The 12048-nt window shown below is 37.4% G+C and overlaps 1 protein-coding gene across 4 annotated transcripts in view; it reads right to left on the bottom strand.

Annotated features, from left to right (window-relative positions):
- WASF3 (WASP family member 3) overlaps nt 1-12048 on the bottom strand; it is a 131180-nt gene that overhangs the window by 34721 nt on the left and 84411 nt on the right. For all 4 annotated transcript variants that reach the window (XM_063714871.1, XM_002824105.6, XM_063714869.1 and 1 more), the window contains one exon: nt 11739-11881. In XM_063714871.1, coding sequence (XP_063570941.1) covers nt 11739-11871 — 133 coding nt within the window. In that variant the 5' untranslated portion in view covers nt 11872-11881. The remainder of the gene's footprint in view (nt 1-11738; nt 11882-12048) is intronic.

Raw genomic sequence — 12048 nt, 5'->3', positions numbered from 1 at the left:
AGGCGAGAGGCATAGTGACTTGGATTGGAATAGTGATATCAGGGCAGCTAACAGGCATACAGATTTGCTACACATTTTGAAGATGACTGACCTCATTCACTATTGGACTGGATGTCTCTGATATGAGAGAAAGAAGACAATCAAAAGCACTGTAAGAGGAGAGCTTCCACTTGCTAAGACAGATGGGGGATGGCTGGGAAAGAGAGAAAGAAATCATAAGTGCAATTTTAGACACGTAGGATTAGAGATACCTATTAGAAATCCAAGTGAAGACATCGAGTGGACAGTTGTATAGTTGTATATAAGTTTGAAACTAGGAGATAGGTCAGAACTGAAGACATACATTTGAACATCATCAGCATAAAGATGTTATTTTGAGCCATGGGACCTGATGAGGTCACTCAGTAAATGAGAACAGGCAGAGAAGAGCCAAGTGGGGAAGATCATTGAGGAGACAAAGAACAGCTTGTGAGGTAGGAAAAACACCAGAGTGAGGTGGTGGACCACTGTGAAGGTGAAGAGAGTTTCTCCAGAGGAGGCAGTTTCTGTGAGTCACATGCCAGTAACAGATGAAGTAAGAATGCTGAGCCTGGCCACTGGATTTTAGCAGCATGCGAGTCACTGGTCATGCCAATAAGCACAGTTTAAAAAGCGTTGAGTGTGATGAAATCTCAATGGGGACAACAAACAATGTGGGAAATAGAGGCCATGGAGATATGAATACATCCTTCAAGGAATCTTGCTGTGGGAGCAAGAAATGGGATGACAGGGAGAGGATGATTTGAAATTTACTCAAATTGGGAGATTTCTTTACATATTTACACTTGATGAGAATGAGACAGAAAGAGGGGGAAAAATAATACAGAGAAGAAAGAAGGTGCATGTATCCTGGAAGCACCCTGAGGATATGGGATCCAGTGCTCTGTTGGAGGAGACAGCATGGATAGGAGCATGAACAGCTCGTCCATTTAAGGGAGGGTGAACGGGACACATGGATGCAGAGCCTATCAGTGTGCAATGTGTCAGAGGGAGACCTTTACTTCTGCTCTGATTGCTTTTCTTTTACCAGTGATATAAGAAGCACAGTCATCAGCAGAGTGGGGAGGTGCGAGGTGGAAAGATATGAAATAGGCAACTAAGGGCACAAAAATTAATTAACACAGAGAATACAACGGGAGTGCTGAGCAACACCAAGGGCCCACCTAAGGCATGGGCTCATGATTTTAAACCTTTCTTCTTTTCTAACGTAACATTTAAAGCTACAAATTTTTCTCTATACACTTCTTTAACAAAATCCCACAAATACACTGGCATTTTGTGTTCACTACCACATGGTTAGCAATAGTTTCTAACTTCCCTTTTGAGTTTTTCTTTGACCCAAGGATTATTTTTTAAATACTGTTTGATTTTCCAATATTTGAGCATTATCTAAAAAGATTATAATTATCTCATTATCATCACTCTCTGTATATTAATCTTTTAAAACTTACTATTTTATGGCCTACCAGATGTCCCGTTTTGGTGTATGCTTCATGGGAAATTAAAAGAATGTGTATTCTACAACTTGGGAGTTTGGTATACAAAGATGAATTAAGTCAGACTGGCTGGTATATTGTTCAAACCCCCTATATCCTTACAGATTTTCTGTCCACTTGTTCTTTCAATTACTGAGGGGTACTTGTTAAAATCTCCAACTATGATTTTGAGTTTGCCTACTTATCCCCTCAGTTCTATTTTTATTCCATGTAGTTTGCAGTCCTCTTATTAGGTACATATACATTTAAAGCTCTGTGTTCTTGACTCTTTTATCACCATTAAAGGTCCTGGCTTATGTGTTTTATATTCTATTTTATCTGACATTCACAAAACCACACCAGCTTTCTTATACCTTGTGTTTGCAGGGCATTATTTTTTCATTAACTTTCCTTAAATTGGTGTCTTCATCCTCAAAATGCATGTATTTTAGTCTCACTTTTTAATTTAGCCTGATAATCTCTGTCTTTTAAGAGGAAGTTTAAAATGTTTCTATTTAAAGAAATTATTGATGTGGTTAGGATTAAATCTATCATCTGACTGTTTTCCATTTGGCCCTTCTGTTCCTTCTTCCTTTGTTCTTCCTTTCTTGCCTTCTGGGATAATCAAATCATTATTTTAGGATTTCATTTGATATCTATGTTATTCTTGATGGTTACTAGAAATTATACTATGTACCCTTAACTCATCTCTACTTTCAAATAACATAGTACTTCATAAACAATGTAAAACACAACAGTGTAAGTCTATTTATCACTTTCACACTCAGCATTTACTGTCACATATTTTACTGTCACATAGATTATAAATGCCATAAATTTTAAACGGTTACTAGTCTTTTAGGCAGATACAGACCTAATTATTGATGACCTTTTCTATTTAATCCCATATTTACTTTGTCTGGACTCCTTGCAGATCCAGGTTTCCAAATGGTATCATTTCCCTGAAGCGTAAGAATTTTTTGTAGTACAGGTTGCTGGAAGACTAATTCTCTGAGATTTTTGTCTGAACAAAATGTCTTTCATTTTTAAAAGATATTTTCACTGACTATAGAATTACAGAATGACAAGTTTCTTCCTTTTAGCACTTACCCACTGTTTTCTGGCCCAATGTTTCTGATGACAAGTCAGCTGTCATCCTTAACATTGTTCCTTTCTTTTACATGATGTATATTTTTCCTCTTGCTTCTTTTAAGATTTTCTCTTTATCTTTGTTCCTTTAGCCAAATTTTTGGTTTTTTGTTTTTGTTTTTTGTGTTTTTTTAGAGTCTCGCTCTGTTGCCTATGATGGAGTGCAGTGGTGCGATCTCGGCTCACTGCAACTTCTGCCGCCAGGATCAAGCCATTCTCATGCCTCAGCCTCCCAAGTAGCTGGGACTACAGGCGTGCACCACCGTACCAGCCTAATTTTTGTATTTTTGGTAGAGGTGGGGTTTCGTCATGTTGGCGAGGCTGCACTCGAACTCCTGGCCTCAAGTAATCCACCTGCCTTGGCCTCCTTAGCAATTTTATTATGACGTGGTTTTCTTTATACTTTCAGGAATTTGCTGAGTTTCTTGTGTCTGTTAGTTGATATCTATCATCAATATTCAAAACTTATCTTCCATTACTTCTTCTGCTCTATTACTTCTCTTTTTCTCCTTTTGTTCTGAGATTCCAATTACGTATGTGTCAGACCATTTGATATGGTCCTATATTTTGAATGCTCTAAAATTTTGTTGTTGCTTTCTAAATTCATTTTCTCTTGTGAATCAGTTCAGATAATTTCTATTAACTTATCTCCAAGTTCGCCAACCACTTCTGTTGTGTCCTGTCTGCTATTAGGTCCATCAAGTGAAATCTTTCTTTCTGATACTGTATTTTTCAGTACTGGCATTTAAAAAAATGATTTCCATTTCTCTGCTGAAACTGCTATTTCCTCACACATTGTTCACCTTTTGCAATACATTCAATATATTTTTCTTGATTCTTAGAATTTCCATCTCTCTGACACTACCTATCTGTCCCTGCATGTTATCTACTTTTCCATTAGATCTCTCAGCATATTAATCATTGTTCTCTTAAATTCCTGGTCTGACAATTCCAACACTCCTCCCATATCTGAATCTGGTTCTGATGCTAGCTCTGTATCTTCAAACTGTGTTTTCTGCCTTTTAGTATGCTTTGTAATTTTCTGATGAAAACCAGACATGACAAACAAGGTGAAAGGAATCCCACTACACAGGCCCTTAGTGTTGTGCTGGTAGGGTATCGGGTGGGGGGCAGTGAAAAGGGAGTGTTCTACAGTCCTATGGCTGGGGTCTCAGTCTTCTAGTGAGCCTGGGGCCCTAGGTCTCACTCCCACTTCCCCTCAGGTTAGGCAGGAAGACCAGAAGGGACTGGAGTTGGGTATTTCTCTCCAACCAGGTCTATTAAGCTCTGGTAAAATCTCAGTCTGTTAGGCTCTGTTGAAATAATTTCTTTTGAGGGCAGGCATGTTAAAAAGAGTCAAATGTTTTGGGTGCTTTTTTTTGAGACAGTCTTACTCTGTTGCCCAGGCTGGAATGCAGTGGTGCGATCTCTGCTCACTGCAACCTCCGCCTGCTGGGTTCAAGCAATTCTCTGCCTCTCCCCCCGAGTAGCTGGGATTGTAGGTGCCCACCACCACGCCTGGCTAATTTTTGTATTTTTTTAGTAGAGATGGGGTTTCACCATCTTGGCCAGGCTGGTCTTGAACTCCTGACCTCATGATCCACCCGCCTCGGCCTCCCAAAGTGCTGGGATTACAGGTGTGAGCCACCGTGCCCAGATGTTTTGGGCTTATTTTAAAGTCCATTCCCCTCTCCTGAATGGACGAACAAAGAGATTTTTCTCCAATCTTCAACGTAAGAACGTGGTAAGGTTGCTGGCAGTAAAACACACAAGTGTGGAAGCCCCTCTGACTGGGCCCCTCTGGAGCTTTTAACTCTCAAACTTGTCCTCATTGAGCCTCCAGCAACTCGCCAAGTTTCTGCAACCCTGAAATGGTTCCCACAAGGCTTTCTGTTCCAAATTTGGGGGCATCAGTTTGTCCTGTAACTTCAGTTCTTTCATGGATCTTTCAAAAGATTATTGAGCTTCCTCTTATTGTGTAGACAGGAGTGACTTCCAAGCTCTTTAAAAGCCAGACCAGAAACTAGATGCCCCTTCAATAAATTTTTCATAACTACTGGAAAGTACTTATCAGTCATTTCCAAAATTGGGGTCATCTGTGGGTCCTGCTTCTACTGTCTGTCTGCTGTTTCTCTTGATCACAGGTCACATATTTTTCCTTTTCCACCTATCTCATATTGATATTTTTATTTATTTTGCCAGACAACGTGTGTAAAAGAATAGTAGATTAAAACAGAGAATGTTTACTCCCATAAAATGGCATCTTTTAAGGAAGACTACTACTTTAGGCTGCTGATAATCACAATCATGTATGTACCTGATATGAGATAAAATTATATGAAATACAAAGAAGAGAGATGATAAAACCAGATAAATTTAGTGATAGCCAGAACTGAAAATTCAGATGTGGCTGACTCCCTAACTTGTGCTCCTAAGAATTATGATGCATTAAATCTTGCTATATTAAAATTCATATGAAGGAAGGAGAAATAAAAAACCTAACTAATAATTACTTCTACAATACTCTTAAGAAAGTATTTCTGACATTCCGGGTCAATAGGTAATGAGAGTCTGTGAATCCCCTATAATCCTGCCTTTTGTCGGGGTGGTGGGGCTCTTATAGTTGCCATCAATTCTCCTGCTGACAGAACTTCTATCTTCTAGTTTCCTAAGTATACATTAGTTTTTACCTACCTGCACTGGCTTTCTTTGTTCATGAGAGATGCAAAAACTAAGTTTGCAGCATTAAAAATTCTTAAATTCTTGCTGTGTTCCTCCCCTTCAACTTCTGTCCGACACCTCAATATATTTTATCTTAACTTACCCACAACCCTAGCCTCAAACTGTACAGAAATTTACTTATAATCTAGTTCCTTCATAAACTGTGTTTTATCTTCCTCACCTCCCCAAAAAATCTTGTTTGGCTAAAAACATCCAAGAAACTTATACAGCGCATGCCTTTACAATACTTAAATCTCTATCCTGAGTAGAACTGCACTTATGTCAATTAACACATCTCCAAATTTCAGATCCAATTATATAAAGCAACTGTATTAGAGCGCATTTGGTTGACTGGGAAACACAATGTGTGTCTTAAGGAGTATTAATAAAAACAATCACTTAAAAACCTTTGAAAAGAAAACAGACTTCCTTTCTCATTTGTACAATTACTCCACACATGAAAATTAAATAAAAATAGATTTTATAATGATTTGTAAAGAGAGAAGCATATTTAAAATTAATGGAGTCACAGAATTTTGGGCCATTTGTGATGACTATCCTTGCTCATTATGAGGAAGCCTGATGACTCCTAAGAAATAAGAAATCTTTTTTAAAAAAATCAAAAACAACCAGAGATGTATGTAATTATTTTGAATAAGAATTTATAACAGTGTTCCCCCACAAATAAACAACTATATGTCCAACATTAGTAAAATGGTTAAATAATTATGGTGTATCAATATAATAATCTCCAGCTATTCAAAAATGTGTCTTATAAGAATCAATACAGATGTGTACTGTACAGTGAGTATGGGCTATAAAACCATATGTACAATGAAATACCATCTGTATAAAGATATGTTCAAAGTATTACAAACAATTTTTTCTGATTAACGGAATTTTGTAAAGTTGACTCTTTTGTGTGTTTCTATGCTAAATTTTCTATATTATCTTAATAGTACCATTAATGTCGCCAAACTTTTTTTTTTCAGCAGGGCTCACTAAATTTCTAACTCCTTTCTTTGTGACATCCTGAGAAGGATTTTAAGGGGGAGAAGGGAAAAACAGCTATTATCACAAGAACAAAGAAAAACAAAGTTAGCAAAACCAAACATATGAGGTATTAAAAAGAAGCTTTGTCATCCTTGGCACAAATGTCATCTCCTTTTTAAGCAAATTATATTGAAACTAAATCATAATACCAGTAGGAATTTGATTACAAGATACTGTGATTTTAACTGACCAACTAGCTGACAGGAACAAGAGCATTCAGATTATTAATCAAGGAAAATGATGAAAAAGCACTCCCGGTTTAATGTTAATTGCTACACTAAACTGTCATTATTTGAAGAAAAAAATATCAAAATTCCCTAGCTGGAAAACCAAGTAACACACCTAAAACTGTTTGCCAAGAGGCTTTCCACCCCCAGCCACTCTGATTGCTCACACTGTACTGTATCAGAAGTAACACTCAAAGAAAAAAATCTGAAAATTAAAAAAGACTTAAAAAAAATTATTGGACAAACCTTTGAATGTGGTGATCTTTTTAAACTATATGGTCATTGATGTTACAAATTTCCTCTCTTTCATTTCTATGACTGTTACTAAATTCAATATAGTCTCACTGGAAAGATTTCAATTCCCTAAAAAGCTTGTTAAAAATTTAACGGTTACAAAATTTCTGGCCCTTGAAGTCAAGTGTTTGATTTGGATGTACTAAGAGCATATCCAGAGCTAAAAACCTACAGATTTCCCAAAAGTTATGTAAAGTTGTAGGGCCTTCAGAATTCCATTTGCTATCTAAGACCAGATTATTTTCTTGCTTTATGCAAAGTCATTTAAGTCCTCATGACCCTGAACTGTCTCCATAAATGTGACAAGAATCAGAATGATCAGGTAACTCTCTTCCTATTTAGAAAAGACCAGAGAAACTCCCTGTGGAGTCCTGGTCTGTTTTTCCTTCCCTAGAACAATTAGTTGCCCTGGGTTTTCACAGTAGGTCTCCCAGGGCAAGTCCCTGCTGCTCAAGCAGGGATGACCAGTGCAGGCTCAAGGCAAATCCCTAAGTTGCACTGGTGTTTCCCCTAAGATACATATGTAGAGAAAGTCTAGTCCCCCTCTGTATCACTTATAGGAAGCAGATAATTATACATCATCTATCCCAATCTGTACCTGAAAATGATTTTCTGCTGTGGGGAGTGGAGGTAAGGGTGGGCGGGGAGTGACACTGGTGTGGGGGGTGAGCAGCAAAGTGGGGAGGATTAAGATGATCCATTCTCATTTGGACCCACTGAATAATGGCCGGGTAGGTACCCAAAGGAATTTTAAAAAAGATTATGTTTTGACTTTGTCATAGGAATGAATACTCTGTAAAAGAAGACTTTTAATAATATAGGCTCATACATTCCTAAAATTTTTAAATACCTGATGAATGATTACAAAATTTAAAAATAACATAAAAACATTCCTTTACATTCTCTTATTCTTCCTAACAACTTTAGCTCATATATATTTGCATATAACTTTCCTTATCCCCTGTAATATATTAATATCCAGTGGCAAACCACGAACAACTAAAGATTCGTGCAAAACATTGATGTCATTTACTATGTGCTAGTGTTGTCTTGTAGCAGGTTGTAATAACTGCATATCTGTTTCCTACTTTATAATCAAGTTGATGTGACTTACCAATTATTTTTAAAATTATAAATGTGGTTAACTTCTAAGCAGAACCCAATTCAAAGTTATTTGCTGTCCCCTGTACTTACTTTCCAAATTTGGGGGCATCAGTTTGTCCTGTAACTTCAGTTCTTTCATGGATCTTTCAAAAGGCTGGTTTTCAGATTATTGAGCTTCCTCTTATTGTGTAGACAGGAGTGACTTCCAAACTCTTTAAAAGCCAGACCAGAAACTGGATGCCCCCTCAATAAATTTTTCATAACTACTCTAAAGTACTCATCAGTTATTTCCAAAATTGGGGTCATCTGTGGGTCTTGCTTCTACTGACTGACTTCTGTTTCTCTTGATGATTACAGGTCACATATTTTTCCTTTTCCACCTGTCCCATATTTATATTTATATTTATTTTGCCAGACAACGTGTGTAAAAGAATAGTAGATTAAAACAGAGAATGTTTACTCCCATAAAATGGCATCTTTTAAGGAAGACTACTACTTTAGGCTGCTGATAATCACAATCATGTACCTGATATGAGATATAATTATATGAAATACAAAGAAGAATGAATGAATAAACACTAATAAACTACAGATAATCTACTTTGATATTCTATTACCAATCAGTAATTCAGTGTCACAGGCAATTTGAGCTACTATGACAGAAGACCACAGAGTAGGTGGCTTATAAACAATAGAAATTTATTTCTCACAGTTCTGGAGGCTGGGAATTCCAAAGTCAAGGTGCCAACAGATTTGGTGTCTAGTGAGGGTTGCTCTCTCTTCTTCAAGACAGTGCCTCATTGCTTTGGCATCACTAGGCAGAAGGGGCAAGGTGTCTCTCTCAGGCCTTTTTAATAAGGGCACTAATCTTATTCATGAGGACTCCACCTCATGACCTCTTACTTCCCCAAAATCCTAGCTCTAAAGACCATTACAATGAGGATTAGGATTTCAATGCGGAATTGTTGGGAGACACAAACATTCAGTTCATTGCACTCAATTATCTTCGTTTTCCAAAATTATATCCTTGGCAGTATATATCACTGTGCTCCTCTTTCTGTAAGGCTCTTTGGGTTGTAAGCCCCAGATGCACTCAACAAACCTGAAGTGAGGAAGGGTCACTGTGAGGACACCCAAGTCCTGCACCACAAATGGGAGGGGAAAGCCATCCTGGGCAGGTCTAGAAGCAGCTGCTGCCTCTACTTTGTGGGCCTTGCGGTCTCGCTCATGTTCTTGCTTCTCTTTGTACATCCTTCTTTTGCCTTTCCTCATCAACTGGCTTCCTTCTGCTTCCTCCCGGGTTCTGCCCCCTCCCACAACTCTGCCTAACAGGTGGTCATTATGGCTTTTTCACCCCTGGATGACATTTTAGCAGTAGGTCTCATAAGAGACTAGCAAATTCACTGCATTTCTTAGTTTGAACTTCCTGAAAGGATCTGACTGACCCAGCTCATCTTTTCCATCCAGACACATGGGTATCTAATTTTGTGGGTCATCACTGGTGCTTACCGGAAGCACAATCTCTGGGGTGATTCCTAGCATCCTGTTTTAAAGCTCCCCAAGTGATTCCGATAGAGAAGCCAGGTTGAGATGCACTGCAGTAGCCTAACTCAGAACTGACTGTCCACTAGGCAGGTTCCCAGACCTGGTCCAATCATGAGGCTACAATGTATAGGGTGGTACAAAACACAACCAAAGCTAGAGTGGTTTCCTATTGCTGTTGTATCAAATTACCACAAACATAACAGCTTAAAATAACACAAATTATTATCCTACAGTTCTGGATGTCAGAAGTCAGAAATGAATTTCACTGGGCTAAAACTAATGTACGGGCAGATCTGTGTTCTTTCTGGGGACTTCAGGAGAAAACCAATTTCCTTGCCTTCTCCAGCTTCTCGAGTCTGCCTGCATTCCTTGGCTCACGGCCCCTCTTCTTCCATCTTCAAAGCCAGCAACAGCAGTTGGGTCTTTCCTACATCATGTCACCCTGGCACTGATTCTTCTACCTCCCTCCTTTCCCATTTAAAGAACCCTTGTGGATTATACTCAACCCAACCAGATAAACCAGGGTAATCTCCTTCTCTTAAAGTAAGCTGACTAGCAATCCTAATTCCCTCTTACACGTAACACAACACATCCACAGGTTCCAAAAGTAAGGACATGGATATATCTGGAGGGGCTATTACTATTCTATTTACCACAAGGGCCATGTAGAACAAGGCATACTGTGTGGGCAGATTCACTTACAGGAGGCTGTGGCCAAGCAAACACCATAAACAAAACTAACACAACTCTCCGCTGATTATTACAGCATGAGATACAGATTGATTATTAAAACTCTGACAGTTTATGTTGGCTTTCATCACTTACACTTTGTGCCAACAGGCATTTCAGCCATAAAAACAAGAAGACTAAAAGCATTCCTACAAAAATGAATACACACAAAAACAATTTTACCCTTCAATAATTTACAAGGAGTCTTCATGTAATTATGTGAATTTGTATATTTTTATCAATAACCACTACCAAAAGTCAACCATAAGCGCTTAGATTCCAGAAAAATTTAATTTTAAAAAACATTTTATGTAATTTCTTTACATACTTTTGCCTTAGCTAATGATTATAGATATTATTAAAAATATATCTGTAACAATACAGTACAATTCTATTAAAGAAACCAATACTTACCTGCAGCATTTCTTCAAGATAAATAAAAGTAGTTGAGTTAAAAAAAAATTTGCCCTTTGCTTGAGGCTATCAATATGGGACATTTCATGGAAGACTTTCTAGTTATTAACAGAGTTTCTGAAAAATTTAACTGTGAAAACCTGTTACCAAAAATGCCACATAAACCACTTAAACTGAAAAGGAGTAGGATGAAGTGAGAAAACAAGATCGCAAAATAAATGTAAAAGTTTGTGGGAAAATAGTGCAACTTCAAAAAGCTTTGAAGGAAAAAGCATTTTCATGCATATTTGAGTCTTATAAAATATTCTTCAGATATTTAATATTAATATTCAAAATGAGAATAAGAAGCAGCCTTTTCTTCCTAGCTTGCATTTGCCATACATCTGTGCATGCAAATATATACATGGTACCATATACACATAATAACCAGCTGATCTGTTCACCTCTATGCGGAAGTCAGTATCTGCATTTTAACTTTTAGTAGGTTAAAATCAACAAATCTATTGTTTGGCTTTATACTATGGTTCATTTGGGATGTTATTCAATCAACAAATATTTATTAAGTAGGTACTATGTGCCAGGCATATTACAGGTGTTAACTAGTTTTCAATCTATTACACTTAAAAAACAAAACAATTGGTCCTATTCAAGTTTAACAAAATAATTCATAATAATTGATAGTTTTAAAAAAACTACCAGTTATCTTCATTTTCAAAAGCTTTTAAAAATGAACACTATTTTAAATCTGCACATTTGATCTTATCTAATAATTTGTGAGTTGGTAACAGCATCACATCTTCATTGCCTAAAGTTAAGCATCACAAGCCCAGTATGGGTGCAGCGGTCAATTTCACACTGGGAAATACAGAAGGAGAACGGATCTTTTCCTTAAAGCTGCAATCTCTTCTTTGGACAATCATTTAACTATTAAAATCAATTTGCTAACAAAAAGTTAATGTCATTGGTAATCAGAAAAAAGATGACTTACTCAGACTGCTCAGCTGGCGTATGATAGCGGCAAGAGTACTATTGGTTACACATTCAAGTTCGCTGGTAATCCCTTCAGGCAGAGCTCCCCGGCACAAGTGCCGGGGCTCAATGTTCCTCTTCACTAAAGGCATGGCTCACAATCTGAAAATTGAAAACACATTCTTTATAAGCTCATATTCACATTTTAACAAATCTGGAATTTTAATTCCCTTGAAAATGGACTATTTTCCAGGAATTTTCATTATCCTAAAATTTCTATGTGACAGAATCAGCTAAAATGCAACAAATAGTGAATTACTTTAGTGAGT

Source organism: Pongo abelii, chromosome 14 (assembly GCF_028885655.2).
Source record: "Pongo abelii isolate AG06213 chromosome 14, NHGRI_mPonAbe1-v2.0_pri, whole genome shotgun sequence".
NCBI classification, from domain to species: Eukaryota; Metazoa; Chordata; class Mammalia; order Primates; family Hominidae; genus Pongo; species Pongo abelii.
Note: the sequence above shows the minus strand (reverse complement) of the source record. Positions and strands in the feature narration are given on the sequence as shown.